We start from the raw sequence: 24,919 nt of genomic DNA, 5'->3' as shown, positions 1-24,919 counted from the left end.
CTAAGGTACTTTGTTTCCTTCCACAACTAGTCACCTTAAAAAAGATGTCTTGGGATTTCAAGATTTATTTCAATGGCATCTTTCTTTTGCTCACTTTTATTTATTATCTTGCAATTTTATTAGGTTGACTCATATGAGATAACCATTTATAAATCAACATGATTGAATATTGGTGTGTTATATGGTTTCGTTTTATAGTCACCTTCCTGGCTGTTCCCCAGTCAGCAAAGTGGGTTATGACACAAGAAGACGAAAAGCTATCAGTTCATAAATATGCAAAAGAAAAGACTGGAGGGACTTCCCTGGTGGCACAGTAGTTAAGAATCTGCCTGCCAATGCAGGGGACATGGGTTCAAGCCCTGGTCCAGGAAGATCCCACATGCCACGGAGCAACTAAGCCCGTCAGCCACAACTACTGAGCCTGTGCTCTAGAGCCCGCGAGCCACAACTACTGAGCCCACGTGCCACAACTACTGAAGCCCACATGCCTAGAGCCCATACTCTGCAACAAGAGAAGCCACTGCAATGAGAAGCCCGCAAACTGCAACAAAGCCCGCTCGCTACAACTAGAGAAAGCCTGTGTGCAGCAACTAAGACCCAACGCAGCCAAAAATAAATAAATTTATAAAGAAAAAAAAGGAAAAGACTGGAACTGAATTTCATCCATTTATATTTTTATCAAAAAGGTAATAATACACAACCTGATTTTTAGTTCTACAATTACGTTTTTGTTTTTGTTTTTGTTTTGCGGTACAAGGGCCTCTCACTGTTGTGGCCTCTCCCGTTGTGAAGCCTGTGCTCCAGACGCGCAGGCTCAGCGGCCATGGCTCACGGGCCCAGCCGCTCCGCGTCATGTGGGATCTTCCTGGATCGGGGCACGAACCCGTGACCCCTGCATCGGCAGGCGGACTCTCAACCACTGCGCCACCAGGGAAGCCCAACAATTATGATTTTTTTTAATGCTTAACTCCTGGGAACAACAAAGCAGCGCCAGAATTAGATATCATAAAAAGGAGCTGGTGTGACATGAGTAGATCATTTGTTTTTTAATTATAGTAAAATATATATAACATAAAATTTGCCCTCTTAAATAACTATTTTTAAGTGTACAAGGCATGAAGTAATTCACTGTTGTTCGTTGTTCAATTATCACTACTATCCATCTCTAGAACTTTTTTCTCTTCTAAAACTGAAATTCTGTACCCATTAAATAGCTCCCTATCCATCCTCCCCTATCCCCTGGCAACCAACATTCTACTTCCCATCTCTGAGAATCCGACTACAGTAGGTACCTTATATAAGTGGAATTATACAATATGTAATCCTTCTGGGACTGCCTTTTTTCACTTAGCATAATGTCCTCAAGGTTCATCATAAATTGCAGGATTTCCTACTTTTTTAAGCCTGAATAATATTCCATTATATGTATATATTACATTTTGTTTATCCATTTATCTGTCTATGGATACTTGGGTTTCTTCTACCCTTTGGCTAATAACATTGCTATGAACATGGGTGCACAAATTTCTCAAGACCCTGCTTTTAGTTATTTTGAGTATATACTCAGAAAGGGAATTGCTGGATCATATGGTAATTTCTAATTTTTTCCCACACATTAACATTTATCAAACATTTTGAGTACTATACACGATAGAAATACTGGTTAGTTATTTCTTTATTAATCAACATTTGGGATGTTTCCAAGTTTAAAAAAATGTTGCAACAAATACTCTTGGGTCCATCTCTTTGTTCTGGATTAACTTCTAAAAGTGGAAGTTCTGGGTCCAAATCCAGAATATTTTGAATTTTAATTGATACTGCTAATTTACACTCTAAAAAGGTTGTACCAATTTATAAGGCAGAAAATGCTATTTTTTTGGATACTAATAATCTAAATCTTTGCTAACACAATGGTTAAAACGTGTTTTAACTTTCACTTTTTAATTCTGTGAAGTTTAGTTTCTAACTTACTAATTTTTGTTTCTAGCAATATTCACTCTCAATTCATTACCTTTGAATTCTTAATTTTAGTGTGCTTGTTACTAGATTACTCTTTTTTTTTGTAAAGAGCAGCCAATTCTTCCATCATTGTAACATCCATGGAATCTCACTGAAGATCAGAAACAGAAAATGAGACAGAATGAAGGGAGGTTGTGAACATGAACATTCTCCAAGAAAAGGGAAGAGTACCCCCAAAAGATTCAGAGATCGTCAAGGTTGCTACTCCCACCACATGCAGAGAGTGCGAGGGCTGACAGGCAAGGCTGCCTCCACGTCAGTTTCAAAGGTGCCAGGTAGGTGGGCCCTTGCCGAACACTGCATGGGTGGTAATCCAAGGGAGCCAGAAGTGCAGGGCTGCTCAGGTGATCCCTGGAGATGACACCACCACTCCAGTGAGTCCTGAAGGCAGGACTACTTCCCCACTGGGTTTAGAAGGCACAATATCAAACCAAAGAGGATTATTCTTGAGCCTTCAGATCTAATGGGATTTGTCTCAGTAAGTTTTGGACTTACTTGGGCCCTGTCATCTTTTCTTTCCTTTCTATTTCTCCCTTTTGGAATGGGAATGTCTAGCCTATGCCTGTCCTACCATTGTATTTTAAAGTGTATAATTAATCTGATTCCACAGGTTCATAGCTGGAGAGGAATTTTGCCGCAAGTCTCACCCATATCTTATTTAGATGATATTTAAGGATTTTTTTTTTTTTTTTTTTGCAGTACGTGGGCCTCTCACTGTTGTGGCCTCTCCCGTTGCGGAGCACAGGCTCCGGACGCACAGGCTCTGGACGCACAGGCTCAGCGGCCATGGCTCACGGGCCCACCCGCTCCACGGCATGTGGGATCTTCCTGGACCGGGGCACGAACCTGTGTCCCCTGCATCGGCAGGCGGACTCTCAACTACTGCGCCACCAGGGAAGCCCATTTAGGTGATATTTAGATAAGACTTTGGACTTTAGAGTTGATGCTAGAATGAGTTAAGACCTTTGGGGCTGTTGGGATGTGATGAATATATTTTGTATGTGAGAAGGAGATGAATTTTGGGGGGCATGGGTGTAATGTTATGGACTAAATGTTTATATGCCCCCCAAGTCTGTATGCTGAAGTCAACCTCCAATGTGATGATATTTGGAGATGGGAACCTTTGGGAGGAAATTAGGGTTAGATGATGTCATGAGGGTGTGGCCAACATGATAGGATTAGTGTACCTTCAAGAAGAGGAAGAGAGCAGAGCACCCTCTCTCTTACAACCATGTGAGGACTCAGCAAGAAAGCAGCTGTCTACAAGCCAGGAAGAGGGTTCTCATCAGGAAGCAAATCTGCCAGCACATTGATCTTGGACTACTAGCTTCCAGAACCGTGAGAAACAAATGTCTGAAATTTAAGCCACTCAATCTATGGTATTTTGTTATAGGAGCCCAAGCTGACTAAGACAGGTTGTTTGTTTTTTTCTTGCTGAGTTGTAAAAGAGTTCTTTTTATATTCTGGATATTAATCCCTTATTAGCTACATGATTTGCAAATATCTTCTCCCATTCTGTGGGTTGCCTTTTCACTCTGTTGTTGTGTCCTTTGATGCACAGAAGTTTTAAATTTTGATGCAGTCTAATTTATCTATTTTTGTTTGTTTTTGCCTGTGAACATTGGTTTTTAAAGGTAGCATAGTTTGAGCTAATTATACTAAAAGACTACTTTTAACTTATGACTTTCCCAATAAATGACATTTGGTTAAAATAAGAGATTAATGCAACATCTTTTTTTATTACCTGGAATTGGTATTAGTTTCAATGATATACTGTTTTTATGGTTCTTAATGGTTTGACAATTCAGTGCTATGAATAAGAAAATAGACTTGCATTGCCTCATCATTATGTAATTTTGGGGGACAATTACCCCAGTAAATGCATAAAGAAATTAACCCAGAGATCTTTAAATCTGGCCTAACAGAAAATTTAAGAATCCTTTGGAATCCTTTTTCATTCTAATGGGAATAAGGTTATGATGTCTCTGGTAAACAATGAGCTAAAATTTCTTCTAGGTTTCTGTCTTGTAGTCCTATGCAAAAGAATGACACTTCACTGTCAGATCTTCCCTAAGAGACAGTGAGAAATTAAGCTTTAAGCCTAAATTTTTGTAATAAGGCAGGAAAAATATTGCCAATAACCTCAGTTACTGATGAAAGGAAACTATTTTTATACTAAGCTGTGGTTTACACAAGCGAGGTATATATATATATCAACAAATACACGATAATTTATCATTAAGGAAGCATGCCCTTTAGCCAGCTTCTCCACAATGAACACATTTATTGTATCCGTTCTCAGTATCATCTAGTGATTGAGTTCAGAGGACACAAATTTGGTAGCATTTAAATGACCATCTAGAACTTACCAAGACTATTTCTTGTGGGAGGGAGTTGATTAAAAAAAAAACATTTTATTCCACAGACATTTAAACAAATATTTTTAAAAGGCACTTATTTCTTACAAAAGATGTACCCTATTGTGTCACAGTATAATAATGTTTATAACAGGAAAGTTGAATTCCATGCAATCTTGAGAAATTAAAATATCATATAATATAGTTTGTTGCATACAACATTGACATTGCTATTACAGACTTTCAAAGTTCTAAGGATTTCAGTGAATTCTGAACTATTGAATCTTTAATACTACCATAAAAAATTTTAAAGAAGATAACAGAAATGTTATTATATATGTCCTAGATGTCTCTCATAATTTTTTTCTTTTAATGGCAGCAGGTATTGGTATCCTTATAACATGCCCACTATTCCATGAGAGGGAGAAAAAAAAGTTTCATTGTATTTTAAAAGATTGGGTAAGTTACTTAGTATATTCTTTGTATTGAGGAAGTGAAATATTAACCAATCTGTAAAAATTGCCAAAACCTATCAAAATGAATGACAAAAATAAGTATAAAACCGAAGGCTGAAATGTTCCTTAGTTGACATTTTCCTAAAAGGTAAAGAAATTTGCTTTTTTATTACCCAAGACAGTTCTAGAGACTTGGGTCAAAGCTGGGCCAATACTGGCCTTTCTGCATTAAAAAAAGAGAAATCTACCACTTAATTAGTTACTTTATTTACTGAGGTATAACTGACGTACAACATTATATTAGTTTCAGGTGCACAACATAATGCAGTCTACCATTTAAAATCTTTCTGAGTCAGTAACTGGATTCTTAATTTTTTTTTTTTTTTTGGCTGCATTGGGCCTTGGTTGCTGGGCATGGGCTTTCCTCTAGTTGTGGTGAGCGGGGGCTACTCCTCGTTGCAGTGTGAGGGCTTCTCATTGTGGTGCATTCTCTTGCTGCGGAGCACCGGCTCTAGGCACGTGGGCTTCAGTAGTTGCAGCACACGGGCTCAGTAGTTGTGGCTCACAGGCTCTAGAGCGCAGGCTCAGTAGTTGTGGCGCATGGGCTTAGTTGCTCCGCGGCATGTGGGATTTCCCCGGACCAGGGCTCAAACCCACGTCCCCTGCATTGGCAGGCAGATTCTCAACCACTGTGCCACCAGGGAAGTCCCAGTAACTGAATTCTTAAAGTAATTCCATTTTGAGAGACCAACTAAGCATCTTGGAAAACGAGGATCAACTAATATGACAAGACTGAGAAAGAATTAGAGAAAACACACTAACTACAGAATACTATAGGATGTAATGAACAAACATACCTCCTGGGCTGTGATCGGCATTCCTCCTCCCCACTGTCTGCCTCCTGTATAGACAGAAAAATGAGAAAAAAAACTTTAAAATCTGAGGTCTCATATCATAATACCAACAATGTAATTTTACTAAGCTTTACATGTAGGAATATCTCATTGATGCCGTGTACTTAAACTAAATTCTCTCTATAAAAAGTGACTTCAACCAATCCAGGGAGTTGATATATATCAACATAATTTACTCCTGGAGGAAACTTTCACAATAGTCTACAAATTTTTTTTAATAACAAAGTGCTCATAATTAAAAGAATTACCTCTGAAAACCAACTGAAGACGCTATGTTACTGTTATGTTACTTAAAATTAAAATGAGTGGGTATTCTGACTTTCACCAACAAATCTCATCAAGATGGTCTATTAATGATTCTGATCCCCAAAGAACCACCTAAACAATGAACACCATTTTGCAAAGTGCTCATGATCACGTCACCATTACCTTAATGGCTACTACTTATTGAGTATAACATGCCAGGTGCCTTGCTCAACACTTTAAGTACATTGTCCAACTTATTCCTTATAAACTCAGAAGGTTGACGGTACCCTAGTTACACTGATTCTAACACATACACATAAATTGGGATAAATTTACAATCAATGTGACTAAAAAGCATTGAATCATAGTTTAATTGCAATATTTATTTTTTTTAGTGGCACATAAAGTAACTGAGGGTGTTATGGCAATTTAATAAGCTCAATGAAATATGAATATTTTACAGAAACTGAAATTCACAGAAAGGAAAGAAGTTGCTCAAGGAAACTCATGTAGTAAAGCTAGAATTAAAACTGATAAAATACTGCCTCCCCACACATTGAAAAAGCATATCATTCACCCCTGCCTAACCTAGGTTAGGAATTATTATATGTTAAGATACTATACAGATCTTCATGGAGACAAGAATAGCAACATGAAGGAAAAGTGAGAAAAGATGAGATAATTAATGATAGTGAGGTGCTAACTTTTTCTTTAAGTTTGCTTTCTGACATTTTATATTTGCACTCTGGTCACTTTTGCCCTATTTGGCAAACACAAAAATAGGAGGAGCAAAACAATCTCAAACAATACGTGTACTGTCTGCCGATAAGTCACCTACATTTTCGAGTTTATGGAACCATCCCCATTCACCTCTACATCATTCTACCTCCACTCCTGGGCAGCCACAACCAGCTCTATAACTTTTATTCCCATTTCATTTTCATTATTGATTTCAGGTATGCCCATTATCTTGCACAAAGGGAAGAAGACAGCAAAGATCCTACCCTCGGAGGGAGGACAGGGGAGGTGTCATGGTATATTACACTCTGCCTACAGGGGAAGTTTTAGGTTCAGAAGTATGCCCTTTAGGAAGTGAAAAGAATGGTGCTAAAATGAAAAGAACCGATCGTCTCTACAGTCAATAGTCAGAACCTGGAAAGTTTGCAAGAATGAAAATGAGAAGACTCATACGCAAAGATAAATGTTAGATTTTGGAGCCCAAGGGAACTGTAATAAATAGAAATGATTTCCTGGAATCTCATTTAACAAATTATTCTTCATTATTGTTATCAGTGGTTAATAGATCTCTACTTCTGATGTATTCTTCTCATTTTTTAATTGTATGAAAAATTATATGACAATAGATATATTTAAAATACATGTAAATTATAAGGCACAATAATAAAATGAATACCTGTGAACAACATTCTACTTAAAAGCTAGAATAGTACCAATACCTTTGCATTTACCTGTGTGCTTATTTCCTATCTCCCATTCTTATCCTTCGCCCAAGATGTGAGTACTATCTTGAATTTTAAAAAAAATATTTATTTATTTATTTATTTTGTGGTACGTGGGCCTCTCACTGTTGTGACCTCTCCCGTTGCGGAGCACAGGCTCCAGACGTGCAGGCTCAGCGGCCATGGCTCACGGGCCCAGCCGCTCCGCGGCATGTGGGATCTTCCCGGACCGGGGCACGAATCCGTGTCCCCTGCATCGGCAGGCAGACTCTCTAACACTGCGCCACCAGGGAAGCCCTTATTTATTTATTTATTTGGCTGCCCCGGGTCTTAGTTGCAGGACGTGGGATCTTCATTGCCCTGTGCGGGATCTTACGTTGCGACATGCAGGATCTTTAGTTGTGGCATGCGGGATCTAGTTCCCTGACCAGGGATTGAACCCGGGTCCCCTGCATTGGGAGCGCAGAGTCTTAACCACTGGACCACCAGGGAAGTCCCACTATCTTGAATTTTAAGTTTATAATTTTCTTGCTTTCATTTTACTATAAAAAATTTCATACATACAGAAAAGCTGAAACATCTTATAGTGAACATGTGTATCCACCATCTGGATTCTACCAGTAACATTTTTTTATATTTGCGTTATCACTTCTCTATTCATCTTTCTGCCTCACTGATCAATCCATCTTATTCTTCTGTTGCATTTCAAAGTAGTTTACAGTGTACTTGCCCTTAAATGCACATAATTAGAATGCGGTATTACAGTTCTTTCTTTTCTTTTAAGGTAAAATGTATATACAATGAAATAAATGCACAAATCTTAAGTGCACCATTCAATGAGTTTTGACAAATGTATGTATCTGTGTAACTCAAACTTTTACCAAGAAATGCAACATTTCTATCAGCTCAGAAATTTCTCTCATTTAATACCTGGCACAACCTAGAGGCAGCCACTGTTCTTACTTTTCTTCCGCCACAATTTTTTTCCATCAAAAATTAGTATATAGCATATGACTCCATTTAAATGGTTTCCCTGTTCACATAAATAGAATCATATAGTATGTACTCTTTTGTGTGTGGCTTCTTTCACTCAGCATAATGTTTTTGAGATTCACCTATGCTGTTGTACGTAAAAGGAGTTCATTCCTTTTTATTCCTGAGGATTCCATTGTATGAATATACCACAGTTTGTTTATTCATCTCCTATTGATATATATACCCTGGATGTTTGAGTTTTTGCCTATTATGAATAAAACTTTTACATAAGCATTCTTTGCTGTTTTTTTGGTGGACATGTGCTTTTGGTTTTTTGTAGGTCATGGAACACATGCACGTGTAATTTTAGAGAAAATTACCAGGGCTTCCAAAGTGCTTATACCACTTTACATGCTTATCAACAATGTGTGAGAGTTGTAACTGAAGTCTAATTGGAAATTTTTTTCTCCTATAGTTACTGTTTTCTGTGTCTTCAGAAACCTTTGCCTACCCTTTAGTCACAAAGATACTCTATAATATTTTCTTATTAAAACCTTTATGGTTTTATGTATAAGGTCTATGATCTATCCTGAATAAATATTTGTATGTGGTGTGAGATGGGGTAGAGGCTCTTTTTTTTCCCCATATCGATTTCAAGTTTTCAAGCACATTTATTGAAAAGACTTTCCTTTCTCCATTTGATAACTTGGCTCCATGTAAAAAATCAAATGACAGTGTAAGTGAGGTCTACTTCTGGGTTCTTTATTCTGTTCCATTGATCTATTTGTCATTCTTTATGCCAGTACTATATCTTTATTACTATAGCTCATAGTAAGTTTTGAAAGAAATATAAATCCTTTAACTTGATTCTTATTTTTCAGGATACCTTTATCTTCTAGTAAGACATTTTATCTTGAAATCTACTTTATCTAATATTAACATAGCTATTCCAGACTTATGCTCACTGATTGCAAGGTATATTTTTCAATCTCTTTATAACTTAAAGAATGTCTTTTATAGACAGAATGTAGTTGGATCTTGCTTTATTTTACCCATTGTGACAATCTTTGCCTTTTAATTGTAGTGGTTAGTCCTTAACATTTAATGTAATTACTGATATAGTTAGTAACATGGTAGAACCAAATCCATTTATTTTCTGTTTGTCCCCTATACCTTTATACCTCTGTTTCTCCTTTTTCTGTCTTATTTTGTATTATTTGAATATTTTTTAGAATTTCATTTTAATTTACATATTGGTTCTTTGCATTATTTTTTATTCCACTATTAAAAAAATTACATGATGTCTATATTGTTAAACAATATATTATTTAGTTTTGATTGTTTGGGGGCTTTAAAAATTGTATTACATTTATGCAGTCTTCCCAATATGTTTATTATTTTTTTATTTTTTGTCACACATACACACTGTATTTTATTTTTACACCAATATGTTTTTTGAAAACTAAATATTATGCTAATAAGATTCATCCACTTATTACCTATAGCTACAGTTCATTCATTTTTTTGCTGGGGTAAAAGACTGCATTATAGGAATATATCAAAGTTTACCCATTCGACTCAGATAGATTGGACTGTTCCTGTTTTTGGTGACATCAACCATGCTGCTATAACTTCCTTGAAATGTCTTTTGGTCTACATGCACAAGGGTGTCAATGGGATATAGGTATACCTAAGGTACCTAGGAGTAGAAATGCAGAGTCACAGAATAACTAAAGGTACAAGTTTACCAGGTAGTGACAAATTATTTCCTAAAGTAGTTGTGCCAATCTATACTCTCACCAGGAAGGAGTGAGAGTTTCAGTTGTGCTAAATCCTAGCCAACACTTAAAATCATCAGATGTTTTCTTTTTCTTTTTTGCCAATCTAGTGTTATATGTATCTCACCATGGTCTTAATTTGCTGTGCCTTGACTACTAGTAAGGTTGAGTACCCTTTTAGATGTTTATGGGCTATTACTAACTTAATATCCTTTCCCTCATACATAAAATGAGCTGACCAAAAAGAGATAATTCAAATTATTTTCAGCATTTTGGTAGATTTTTCTACCTATGAGAATTGTGATGAGAAATAAAAAGCAAAAATACCCTTGATGTTTCCTTAGAGGCCACAAACAGCTAAAACCAGTTACATCTATAGAGGTAAACTAACATCTATTTTACACTACTATGGGCCAGGTACTTTATATGTTATTTTATTTAATGTGCACCACAACCCTATGCAGCTTGCTAAAGGTCACAATGCCAATAAATGCCACGTGGAGTCATGATTTGAACTCAGGTCTACATTTCTGCTATAACCAGCTGCTTCTTAACTAAGAATCTGCATTTGGTACCTATACCCCGGGACAGTGGTTAGGAAGGGAACTGCAGAAAAAAGCATAACTTTTCTCATGGCTTATAATAAAGTAATATCCTTTGTCACCTTTCTTCTATGACTTCTACACTTTAAAATAGTGCCAAAGGAGTGGAAATTCCTTTGGCCCACAAAAAAAGCAAGTCAGAGAAGTGTTTCTAACACAAGATACCCACATGACTTTTTTTTCTTTCTTTCTTAGATTAATATTACAATAGTCAGGCCAATGAATGATTTGCTTCCCTTTCATCTTACTTGGAAAAAGAGATTTAGAAAACAAAAACAAAAACAACTCAGTATGTCAAGGCATTATAGGCCTAAGGTAAAGTGGATTTTTTTTTAATGAAGAGGGTTGATTATGCTTATTTCAATGGAATTCACTGCCAAAAACGCAAAGATACAACATTGCTTATTCAGCAAGATTAATTACCAGATAATACAGTTATCTTGAATAGTGGCATTTAAATGGTAGGTAAAGGGAGAATGCTTACCATTCTATTGTAACAAGTGCATACACCAGACCATATATAACCACCTACCTTGTCAAGTAACTTCACATATTGTTAGTTAAAAAAAAAGAAAAAGAAAAAAGGAATGCCAGTAGTCAACATGCTCAGAACATTAGAAATCACAAGGAGAAAAGTGTAGAGATAAACATTAGTTTCTTCTTAGTAAACAGAGTAATTTCTGATGTATAAGGAGAACTAATTAATTAAATGATTAAATATGTTTGTTGACTTTTTTTAATATTCCAGAGTCCTATTGTTAAGTAGTTTTTATTTAAAGAATATAATTTCTTCTTGATGTTCTTAAGAAAAATTTGACCTATAAACAATATGGTGTGAGATTCTGAATGTGCATTTAATTTTAGGGTATTCAGAAAACACTGACTCAAAAAGACACATGCACCCCAATGTTCATAGCAGCATTATTTACAATAGCCAAGATATGGCAGCAATCTAAGTGTCCATCAACAGATGAATGGATAAAGAAGATGTGGCATGTATATATATATATATATATAAAAAAAATAGAATATTACTCAGCCATAAAAAAGAATGAAATTCTGCCATTTGCAACAACATGGATGAACCTAGAGGGTATTATGCTCAGTGAAATAAGTTAGAGAAAGACAAATATTCTATGTTATCACTTATATATGGACTCTAAAAAATAAAATAAACAAATGTTTGTAACAAAACAGAAACACACTCATAGATATAGGGTACAAACTGGTGGTTACCAGTGGAGGTGGGGGAAGGGGGTGGGTAAGATAGGTGTATGGGATTGAGAGATACAAACTACTATGTATAATAAGTAAAAAGGATATATTATACAGCACAGGGAAATATAGCCATTATTTTGTAATAACTTTAAGTGAAGTATAATTTATAAAAATATTGAATCACTAATGTGGTACACCTGAAACTAATATAATATTGTAAATCAACTATACTTCAATTAAAAAATAAAATACATAATTTTAGGGTACTCGGGAACCATTAAGTATGAATTGAAAAATTAATGTATTCTTATTAGTCTACTTAATACCTGAGCATAAAAGTAGGTAACTAAGTAAAAGATGTTTGGAAAAAACGTAAGCACCCAAGTCATATTTGCTGAGAAGTAGGCTGGAAGTGCTGCCAGCCTTGAAAAACACCAGGCTAGGTAGGTGTTAAGCAATAATTTCCCAAGCTTTATTGTTGCAAGGTTCTTTACACTCTCCATACACTCCAATCCAAGTGGACTCATTCATCAGTTTTCAAAAGCAACTATTAACTTCCTTTGTCTGTGCTGTTTCATCATCCTGGAAGGCCCCTCTCCCCTCTCCTATATCCTTCCCTAGCATTCAAAGCTGGTTTCAAAAGCCAGTAGTTCATGGTATTTCTTCTATCACTTTACTGATAGGCTGTCTGCCTCCCTCCAAACCTGACCGTCACTGTGCATGTTTCCTGTGGCACTACCGAGATCTGTTTCTGGGTTACCACTGGGTTCTTGTTTTATGTTCCATTATCAGACTGTAATCTGCCTTATTTTCCCTCTGCATCTCACTCTGCGTTTAGCACAATGCCCTAGGTGCAGATGGAACTCGATAAAGAGTTGAATGAATGCGTGATTAGAGCGGTGAACTAAAACCATGTGAACACTTGGAGCTAATTGGCTGTGCATTCTCAGCTAGTGAGGACTATGCCAGTTATGTTTTCTCCTTAGCCGGTTAAAAGAATAGTTTTTGTTGCTCAGGAGTTAGCCTGTGACAAAGATCTGGAAGTAATACCTTAGGTTTTCCCTTTGGTTAAACAGACAGAATCATTCACTTGCTCTCATTTATGTATTCATTCACTCATTCAACACTAATTGACTACCTATTATGTGTTAGGTACTAGGCACCAGGAATTAAAATTAAGCAAAACTGCCCTTATCCTTGGATAGTTCACATTGTATTAGGGGAGACAGTTCCATAAGCCAAAAAATTATAATGATATGTCATTTGGCTTACAGCAGCGGATATTCAAAATGCTATAGAAACAACAGAGGAGGAAATGACTAACTGTGGGGCTTGGATATGCTTCATAGAAGTTAATTTTCAGGCTGGGCTTGAATTAGTGGGTTTGTGTTGGATGGAAAATAGAAGGAAAGGGTATTTCAGGCAGAAACGTTGGCAAAAGGAACAGAAAGAGGAGTAAGAGTCTGGACATTTAGGGAATGGTGAGCAGCTGTGAATTGCTGGAGCAAAGGTACGGGTATTGGGGGTTAAGGCTATCAAGTAATATTGATGTTACGAGTCCATAAAGGTAGGAATATTAAGATAACAGTCCTATGATCACAAAAAGTGGTTGTGGATTATCCATTAACTGGACTTCAGATTATCCATCAGTCACTTCTGCCCCTGGGAGAAAATTAATACTGGGAGGTGTCTGTCAGACAGGATAAAGTAATCTGGTAGTCTTCCTAAGAATGGACGTGAGCTTCGAAATCAGAAAAGTCCTGCTTCTGGCTTTTGGAAGAAGCAAACGTGAAGAACACAGGTTTAGGAGGAAGTGAAGGCACCATTTTGGCACTTGGTTACTGGTAAGAGAAGGCTTAGATTCTCTCCTAGAAACAAGAGACAAAGAAGATGGGGATGGAACCAGCAGTTTGGGTTATCCATTGCTTAATAACAAACTACTAATTTATTATATTTCATGATTTCATGGGTCAGAAATTCAAGCAGTACTTAGCTAGGCAATTCTTCTGCTCCACATGGCATTGCTAAAGGTCAGTCAGTGCTACTCAGGTGGTATTTAGCTAGAAGGTGGGCCAGTAGTCAGGGTCCAGGCAGCTTTACTCACATGTCTGACATCTCAGCCTGGAAAACTGGAAAGCGGGGCTCAAGTGGAAAGTCAACTAGAACATCTATGGATTGGGCCTTCTCAAAGTCCATTGTGGCCTCAGGGTTGGTCTTTTCGCATGGAGGCTTAGAACTCCAAAAGGCTAGGCTCAGAGCTGGCACAGTGTCACTTTTGCCATGCTCTGTTGGTGTATTAAAGAAGTCTAGCCCAGGTTCAAGGGGAGGGGAATTAGACACTATCTCTCAGTGGGAGAAATAGCAAAGAATCTGCAGCCATCTTTAATCAACTCTACCAATTCTGGTGACCAGCTAGTAAGTATGTAGGCAAGAGAGTTAATGAAGTAGAACTTCTAAAGACTAGGGCCATAGAGATATCCAGGAGAGTAAAGAATAAAGAAGATGATTCTTATGTCAGTACAAGATGCACTGAAGGCCACAGGGATACTTTTATAGGCTGGTGTCTATAACGAAGTGTCCTCCCATTTGGAAGGCTGAAGATCAGAAAGGACCTGCAAGTGTGGTCACACACACACTCTACTGTCCAGGACCAGAATGAATAACCTGGGCACTCACATCTGAGAAGCTGGTCTGTAAGAAGGTCAGACACCATCAAATCAGCAGTCCCAATATAATTTGACTTTGTTTCAAAGTCTAGCTTAAATTGAGGTGAATAGTACTTGCTGGTATTAGGAACCAAAACAGAGAGTCAATCTAGTCATATTTTAGAGAGATGTAACATGCATTAAAGTAAAATATGGAAGCCAGAATACAGTGCAATACTTATTACTGACATCAAAGCCACACCATGCTCTCACGACAGGGTTTAAGAAGCCCTAAATAAACTTTCTTGCCCATGATTTCAAGCAGTAGAAAACTTCTGTGAGACACCTACTATTTCTCAAGTGTTTCCTTTGAATTCCTTTCAAATACAAATATGTATGAAACACAGTTGGAATGGTTAATGAGGTACTTCCTCAGTGATGAGAAAAACAGCTTGATTAGAATGTGACTTCAATAACTCTGAAGAACACCAAGTCTTTGGTCAACAGCTAGTTTAAGACGTATCACAGTCCAGTCACTGCCCACTAGAAAACCCGAGCTCTGGGTGTAGAGCTGTTATTGGATGCCTTTTGTTTACAATCCTTATTCCAGTTAAACATTTTATTTAAGATATGTGACTTAACCCACCCACTTGCCATAATTAGAGAGTTGCTAGACTGTCTTTTCTACCACAGAGATCCAACTCCTTGAGGCTACTTGGTTTTAAAAAGCAACTAGTCTGAATCTGTCACATCTGACAAGCATGCAATATGGAAACTTCATAGGTCACTGGTTCTTAACTCTGGCTCCATTCAAACCCTTTTTAATAACAAAAATCTCCAGGCCTCATGCCTCCAGGCTTTTATTCTTTAGCTCTGAGGTGAAGCCAGTGGTGTGCTAGAGCCAATTGCTAGATTTTTAGGGATCTTATGAGACTCACATTGGTAGCTTGAAATTAGCCATGCTAGGAGTATTTACCAGGGAAGTCAGCAAATGCTACAAAGCAGCCCTTACCCAGAAAACAGGTTTTTGAACATTTACCAGCACACCATGAGGTGTGGGGCCCAAGGATCTGCACATTTTAAAAGCTCCTGCTCTGACAGTTTAGATTGAAAACATTTGTCTTTAAGGTCTGGAAAAACATCAAAAAGCTCAGAGTACACAGAGCTACTCCTCCTCCAGATAACTGTGCTAGGTGCCAGGGAGATCAGTGACGATGGGAACTCAGCTCTCCAGAAAGATCTTACGTCTCCCTTCCTAGACAGTAAGCTCTGTAAGAGCAGGACTATGTTTGCATAGTGGCAGTCATACAGAAGATGCTCCGTAGGTATTAGATTAATTAATAAGTATTGACCAAGGTATGGTAACCAGTAAGTGGCAAAATTGGGAATACACTTTAGGTTAACTCAGTATATCATGTGCCTCATCTCCATTCAATTATTGGTCATATCCTTGGTTTGTCAATCCAAAATGAGTGCTTAAACATGGAGTAGAGAGCAAGCAGCATCCGTCATAAGATAATAAGACTCTGCCTGTGTGCCACTCCATAATTTAAAGTCTTTTCATGACTATTATCTCATTTGAGCCAACCTAGGATAAATGCAGCACAGGTATGATTAATACTTATTTTTCAGCTGAAGAAACTGCCTCATGAAAGTGAGATAATTTGCTCAAAGTAACCTAAGAGTAAGGAGCAGTCGGGATTCTGTCTGGGAAGGGTGAATATACCTTCTACTGGAACAAACTGCTCCTCTTGCTTAAAGGAATACTCCAGGTACACCAATAGGGGCCTAAGACCTTGTCTTTATCTCCCTGTCCAGATTCTGTTTCCTTCTATTAAAGTGAAATTCCACATCCCACTCTCTGAAGACCTCACACTTGGTCCATTTCCTTCATTGTAGCCTGAGGCCTCAATAAGGACATATGGTCTTATGTTCAGCCAGGACATGGTGGTACAAGTGTACTAATTGTTTACACACTGAAATACCGAATGGTAAAGAGTGGTTACCTAGAGCCCCTCTGAATGTTTCACGATCCAGCAACAATCAGGTTAATGCCTGGTAGAGTAGAGGACCTCCAGGTCTTACTCCTGCCTATTCTGATTGGTTGATAGCTGTGCCATATTGCTAAATATTCTGAATATCACCTCTACCCATGGCAACATCTTTACTGTTCTCTAACCTTTGGTTTAAAATTCTTGACTCTGATCTTAGCTTCACCTTGGAGATAGTGCCTCTATAATCTGTTCTCTTGTTTGTGTGTCCTGCTAGCTACACCCCACTTGCTTAGCTTGGCTTCTGGTTTTATTACTGGTCCTCTGATATACATGATTAGCATTCCTCCACAAGGAATTTAAACTATAAAAAGCATTGATAACACCTGGGGGAGGCTAAGTAAAATCCACGTATGAAGAGTCTTTTAATATTAAATCTTTGAATTGGTTATGGATATAAAGAATTAGACTATGATCAACCAAAGTTTAAGTTGAAACATTATTCAGAAATAAGGTCAAAGAACACATGCAGAAGGGTAAAGAAGCAACACTGATTACTTACCAAATATTACTAAACTAACAGCATGATTATTTTCAAATTTCCAGTCATTTTCAAACTAAGGAGTTGATAAATACCGTCACTGGTTCTGACCAAAAAGAAAATAGAATATTTAAAACAGATGTACTGCTGTCAGTTTTGATTAGGGGGAAATGCATTGCTATTTTGTTAATATTTATATTTAAATCTAGACAATTAGCTTTTCAGCCATAAACAGGGGAAAAGATAGAGGCAGGATGCTCAATATCTTTGAATGGCAAATAAATAATCAACATATTCATTTAGAGCTGCTAGAGTCCACCAGAGACAAAAAGAAATACAAGACAGTACTATGCTCAAGGAGCTTATCTGCCTGAAGAGATAAGGCTGTTATATTTGAAAAGTTGATCCAACAAATACAGTGTAAATTTATGGCACAGGAAGTATATTGCATAGGAGTTCAGAAGTGAGAACACTGTGGGTACAGTGTTCACAGGAACAAGAGAGCTTTGAATCCAGTCTTGAAGGAAGAGGAAGATCTGAAGAGGCACAGAGGCTGACAGAGCATTTGAGACATGAACAAAAAGGAAAGGACAGTGGGAATATGTCTGACACACTGGGGTGGTGGTGAACTGACCAGTTGAGTTGAAACCCAGGGCTTGCCTTGAGGTAAGCTGCAAAGATAAGTTGCAGAAGGCAGGGGTCTAGACCTGATCCTAGGGGGAAGCCAGGGAGGGGATTTATCAGCATCTTAGAAAGTAGAATAAAATTATAAATATGTTGCTTTTGTGGTAATAAAAAATTCTAAGGAAACAGAGGCTAAAATTGGAAAGCCAATTGAGAAAACTTAGGTATTTTTCCTAAAGCCGGGAGACACTGGTTAATTTAACCACATATCTCCACTAGAGGGCAGACAATTCAAAGGTTACACTGTGATGGAACTGGAGAAACAGTGCATCCACAGAAAACTAACACTAAGAGTAAACACCATACATTGTTGCTTAAAGACCATTTTCAGTGCCTTCAACCCTGGAAAGAGCCTTTAGCTAGCAGATAAATCTTTCACAGGTTAGCTTTATGTGGTATAAAATGTGTCTTAATTGCAAAATGGACTGGTGGAAAAGTTATACTTTGGGAATCTGGCTTGGCTGACAGACACATGTGCTTATACATGACAAGCATACCTTGGAATGCCAACAGTAGCACTCATCACTGGCTAATTTACCTCAATCTTCCCCACCCATCTCAGGCACATCCTAACCACCACTCAAGACACAGCCTAACAATGTGTATACCACCTGGACCATGATTTCAATCTGGGTTCTCCTTTTGGTCAACTGGGGAGATGCTTGGTCCTAAGGGCTCATAACCCTTTAAAGTCAGAGTAAGGTGAGGCCACCAGACAGAGGTCCTTCTATGTGCATTTGTCTTAGTAGGCTGAGGAGCTGTCATATAGGGGTGTTGGCGGGAGTCCCTCAGGTCTCACTAACTGGGACACAGCATCAATATTAACATCTAAATAAAAGGACTGAGAATTCCATCACACATTCAGATGCTAAAATAGATCTGCAAAGTACTATAAACACTTTTTCTGTTTTTTTCTCTTACAAAATGTCTCTCGTTAAAGGTGCAAGGGCAATTTTCGATTTAGTAGGTTGACTTTCTGCCATTAGCTGGAAGTAGTTTTGACCAGTGCTGACCAGTGCTCATATCACAAGAATTTTCTTTTCCCCTGGAAAATGACAACATTTAATTTCAGATATCAGGTACTTCAACTGCAGGTGAATTTTGCTATTCTAAAATTCTTACAGTATTTCCAACAAGCTAGGCCACCTTATCTCTTAGACTTTGCCATATTCTTCTCTCTGCCTGGTACACTTCATTCCCGTCTTTGCTTGCCTACTTCTTCTCATCCTTCAGATTGTAGCTTAGGTGTCCCCTTCTCCAGAGGCTTTCCCTGATGCCTCTACACTGAGGCATATTTCGAGAGTATCAATTTTTTGTGTGTGTGTTACGCGGGCCTCTCACTGTTGTGGCCTCTCCCGCTGCAGAGCACAGGCTCCGGACACGCAGGCTCAGCAGCCATGGCTCACGGGCCCAGCCGCTCCGCAGCATGTGTGATCTTCCTGGACTAGGGCACGAACCCGTGTCCCCTGCATCAGCAGGCGGACTCTCAACCACTGCGCCACCAGGGAAGCCCCCGAGAGTATCAATTTTACTTGATGCGAAGTAATATTTTTATAGTAACAGAGATACAGATACATAAAAATGTGCATGAAATTTAAAGTAAATCATAAGAACTCAAATACATTTCAGCCTTGTAATAAGCTCCTTTAAACTTTATATATCCACACTGCCAGGGGTTCCGCATCCACACTGTTCTGCTGTTAGAGCAATTTCTCGTGGAAAGGTTTGAGGAGCACTGCAGAGGACTGCTGTATGTAACTCTGAAGTTAAGCTTGTGCCTAATACTGAAAAATTAAGATAGAAGTTAAATTTGGGGGGGGTATGGTAGTTAATAAATACGAAGAGAAGATCAGGTGCTTATGACTCCTTGGACTAATCCCTAAGACTACAGGCATGTCATTAACTTTATCTGGCTTCCATAAACAAAAGACAAAAAAACAGAAGTTCAGAAAAAGCTGATTCAGCACTTAAACAAACCAACAAACAAACGCAAAGCCTCCAAACTTACTTGAAGTGAAACATAGGTATTGAAAAGAAGGAAAAAATATGAAGTTATAAATCAGAGTACGATCTAATTCCTAATATAGGTTAGGCCTAGCTAGTGATCCTTGCTAACACACTGAACATAATAAAGAAACCAATTATTAGGTCTTCCACAGTTAAAACACTCCTTGCTTTTCTTTATTAATGGAAATAAATGACAGAGAAAAAAGTAATTGGCAACTTAATGCAGGAAGATTTTAATTACACTCACAGTCACCATTAACCTTGACAACCCACCAACTAACATGTAACAAGACAGCATCTCCCCCACTAATATTAGTCTAACTAAAACTTCATGAATACCTTCATAAGAAAGGTAAAATCTTATGAGAAGCATGCAATCATCTGAATTTCCCTCCAACGGTTGAAAATCAGCATCATGTGTTGTCAATATATAGACTAACCCACCTCAGAAGCTTCTCAGTTACTCCCTCTTTTAAGTATTATTTTTCTTTAACTACGTCCACATGTCTCGTTTTCTCCTGTAACCTCACTTTTACTTCCCCAAGGCTCCTTCCTATCTACTATTCCCTTCCATTTTGCACAAACCTCAAGTTCTCTCGTTGGTCTTCTTTTTACTTTTATATCTTGAGATAACTTAAGAAAATATTTATGCTCTAAACTTTGGGAAAATACTGATGCATTTCCCCCTGCCACCCTCTCACCAATTAACAGTCTAAGACAGAAGAAACTGTTACAACCAACTTTTCAATGCAATACTTTTCTTCTGCCATCCTCGGGGAGATCAGAATACAACTCACCAGTGATGCTTAAGGTCATTAGAATCTGACAAGTAACTACAGGAAGCCTATAATGATATAGTCAGATTATTTTGCTAATTATTCTATGTTATCTATTAGTAATGTACTCTTTGATCTAGATTTTCCCCCCAAAACTGAACAGAACTAGGGAAGGGAGAAAAAAAGGTAAACATAAAAGGCAAGATGAGTATACAGTAACTGACAGGAAGCCCTCTCCCCTATTTATAGATTCTAACATAAATAAGCTTAACTATGAAAGCATCTATCCTCATTTTCATTGGTTAAATATTTCTTCTTGAGAAACTAGTACAGACCCGATAGGAAGCTGGCTGAATGTGTAAATTCAAAGAATCAATAAAAGGCACCAATAATTGCATAAAAATGCAATTCCTGTAAGCAAAGGTTAAGTATAAAAAGGCATTCCACAGATAATATCCTGGTCAGTAAATACCTCTGAGCACCTACCAGGAAATATTTATTACTTGCCTAATTTCCTAGAACCATAACTTTCCTGATAAACAATGTCTTGAACACCCCATGAAAAGAATAACCAAGGCTACTAAGTGTTGGTAAAACAAAACATTACACACTGCTATTTCATATAACTTGAACAGAGTCAACTGAAACTACAGAATAAAATAGTAGCTATAAAGTGTGCCGTAGATTAAAAAAAAAAAAACCTCTCAACCTAATAAAGTGAATTGAGATGGCAAACAAAATGCTTTCATGTCATGTTTTCACTTCGATAAAGGAAGCAATCAAACCATCACATAAGCATAACTAAAACTGCAACTACCAATAGCTGGGAGATAAAATAGTACCACCGGTATTTACCACACATACACACTGACAGCATGCCCCAGGTCCCAGAAATTATGCTGTCTGCAGTAAAAATCCTAACTCCCTTCTAGAAGTTATTCCTCAAAGCTTCCTTTCGTTCCTCATCACTGGTTTACTGAATAAAACAAATTTAAATAAAACATTTCTACTGATTGTCTGATATAAGGCTGCTCTGGAGACTACCTCAACCAGAGGCCATTAAGGTAGACTTTAGATTTCAAATTATAAGGAAGCCTATTGGAAAACTAGTAAATAAACAAATAAATAAATAAAAATTAAAATTAAAAAAGGTTTTAATTCTTATGAAATTCAGTTTAGATTAAACTCAGCCCCTTGCCACCTCTCTCTTCCCAGGGGTCCTTGGATTGTGCAGCAATTTTTGCCTTTGTTACTTAGGGGAACCATCAACCATGAGAACTCTGGCACTTTCGCTTTTCTTCTGTACCACCTACAAGCATCTGAAAGAGTCCATTCAGAATTCCAAACCATTTCAAATTATTCTTAGCACCATGTCCCACGGAAATGCCTCAGTCAAAAACATATTACGCTTTGACTCTCTTTCATCAAAGACTTGGTTCCTGCTTCTTAGGAGGAAAAATCATGAAAAATCCTAAAGTCTCTGATCTTCCTCAACTGGGTATGAGCTCTCCTTTCCTAAAAGTCCTGTTCTTTCTTCTCGTATTTCTCTTCTTCCTTGAATTATAATTACATGTAATCACATCTTATCCTGATTAAGAGTAAAGCACCTAATAGATACTCTATAAATATTTATTGGATGAGTGAGTCATTGGAAAAAATAAATTATAAAAAAAATGTTTCTAGGTAAGGAAAGGAAAAATGAGTAAACTGGACTTCAAAATAATGAAAAACCATGGAGGGGGAAAATTGTGATCCACTATATAGAAAAAAAGAATTGGAAAAACAAAAACTAACCAGTCAACCAAGCCAATAATAACCAAAAGGATATCTAAATGTGTTATACCTAATAAGCCTTGGAATTCATGATCATAAGAGACTGGAAACAAGAGCTAAATAATAACCTGGGTCAAATTTGTAGCTAAGGGCAAAGGCCACACTTAATATAATCACAGAACCAGAATCACCGAGGCCCTCTTAAAAAATGCTGCTACCTCCCTGTATACTAGCCTAATCGTTCAGCATCTCCAGTGATATGTGACCTACCAGCTCAGTCACCTGAGACTGGCAACTAGTTAACATAAAGTGCTGCACTTCCTCAATCTCATTAAATTCAGCAAATTTTAAGTCGTGTATATTTCTAGATATGAAAAGCTTTTGTTAAAATGATGTCATATAATCATTGAAGAAAAACTTCATATGAGCCAGGTACTCTTACTTTCCTCTCTACTAATCCTGGTTTCTTCCAATCCTCATTCCCATAAAAGCACATTTTAATGTACAATGCATAGCTCTTGGCTTTGCGAAAATCAACCTGGCTCTAATTCTGCCTGACGATCACAGTGGGATCTAGGTTGGCCATACTTACCACTAATAAAATGGGCTAATCTTGAATAGCTAATCACATTTGCAAAGTGATTGAAATCATATTGTGCTGTTATGTTGGTATTAATGGTGAGCTGAAATTTCTGCTTACAGAATCAAGAGTTTGGGACATGAGTAAGCTTGATCTCTTTCTCTCAAAGGACTATTTTTATCAGGCTTCCTCTGACACTTTTAAAAAGTGCCATAGAATCATTGTGAAAAAATTAAATACTTTAGTTCTACTCCACTGAAAACTAAAATGAAAAATATTTTCTATACAGATGAAACGCAGATTATAATTAATAAAATTTATGCATATAAAAAATAAGCTGACTTGTTGGGAAGGTGAAGTTGCTTTCATCAAACATACAGGTCTTTAAGACATTTCGTGGGATATATTAAAATAAGCAACAGTTTCATATTTTAAAAAGGGGCATTAGGAATGTTAACTTCATGACATTTTCATTAAAAAATGAAAAGAGGTGCATTTTGAACACATATGATTACAAAATCACAGTAGAGTTTCCAGAGCAGTCTAAGCAGGTACTTTCCTCACTCTACTAAGAATCTGACACCTTGCATTGGGCCAATGACTATATATGCCTTCCTCGCATTCCTCAGGCTCTACCACCCCCATACTGGGCCGCCCCTCTGGCTTCCCACAGTGACTCCCTGCTTACCATACACACAGGCTCAAACAACCAGCTCCAGGGCACCTCCCTCATGTTGATGCCCCCTCACCTCGCTTGGGCTCCAATATCCCACCCATACTGGGCCTCAGTGCCCACCTGAAGATACCTACCATGCTTAGTCCTATCTAATGGCTTTTGGATTGAGTTGTTAGAGAAGAAGAAGGGTGTTTTATCTTTCAGTGCTTCGGTTATAAATACAAATAAAGACAACCACATTTATCTAACACATATTTATTCAACTTCAACTATATACATACGAGGCACTATAATAGGTCCAGTGGGACTATGTAGCCCTCCAAGAGCTTCTCTTCTCTCTGAGGAGCCCACAATATCTCTACTTATTACTCAGGATGTTTTCCAATCTCAAGTAATAAAAAAAAAAAAATCCATCAAAAAGTGGCTTAAGAGACTTCCCTGGTGGCACAGTGGTTAAGAATCCTCCTGCCAATGGAGGGGACATGGGTTCGAGCTCTGGTCCGGGAAGATCCCGCATGCCGTGGAGCAACAAAGCCCATGCGCCACAACTACTGAGCTCGCGTGCCACAACTACTGAAGCCTGCACACCTAGAGCCCGTGCTCGGCAACAAGAGAAGCCACCGCAAAATGAGAAGCCCGTGCACCACAACGAAGAGTAGCCCCCGCTCTCCGCAGCTAGAGAAAGCCCTCGCACAGCAACAAAGACCCAACGCAGCCAAAAAAAAGAAAAAAAAAAAAGGCTTAAACAATACAGAAAAGTATCATCTTGATTAATTCAGTAGCTGAACTTTATCAAGAATGAAATTTTCCTTATCTTTCTGCTCTGCCATCCTGATTGTTTCAGCACCGCTCTTAGGCTAATATGGTCCCAAGATTACTGCCACATTCAAGGTCCATCACATATATACCCAACATCATCAGTCAGCTGAAGAAAACAGCTCTTCCCCTGTGTCTCTTAAGTACAAGGAAAACTGTCCCAGTAGTTTCCTCCTCAACCTCCTCCCACATTTTCTCTCATCTGAACTGGATACATGCTCATTCTTAAGCCAACCTCCAGCAGGGGGATGGTACCCTCTGATTGGCTGTTACACGAAACAACAAATAACCTTTATTTTTCTATTTAAGCCAGTTTCTGTTACTCTCAACCAAGATTCCTGACAAATATATTATGAACCACATTTTCCCATGTGCACCAAGGAGAGGTAAGAGAAGAAAAAAATTT

The 24,919-nt window shown here is 37.9% G+C and overlaps 1 protein-coding gene across 4 annotated transcripts in view; it reads right to left on the bottom strand.

Moving 5' to 3' along the window:
* SSH2 (slingshot protein phosphatase 2) overlaps positions 1-24,919 on the bottom strand; it is a 252,214-nt gene that overhangs the window by 139,473 nt on the left and 87,822 nt on the right. For all 4 annotated transcript variants that reach the window (XM_067715348.1, XM_067715346.1, XM_067715347.1 and 1 more), the window contains one exon: positions 5,689-5,732. In XM_067715348.1, the coding sequence (XP_067571449.1) occupies positions 5,689-5,732 (44 nt within the window). The remainder of the gene's footprint in view (positions 1-5,688; positions 5,733-24,919) is intronic.

This window comes from Pseudorca crassidens, chromosome 19 (assembly GCF_039906515.1).
Source record: "Pseudorca crassidens isolate mPseCra1 chromosome 19, mPseCra1.hap1, whole genome shotgun sequence".
Taxonomy (NCBI): Eukaryota; Metazoa; Chordata; class Mammalia; order Artiodactyla; family Delphinidae; genus Pseudorca; species Pseudorca crassidens.
Note: the sequence above shows the minus strand (reverse complement) of the source record. Positions and strands in the feature narration are given on the sequence as shown.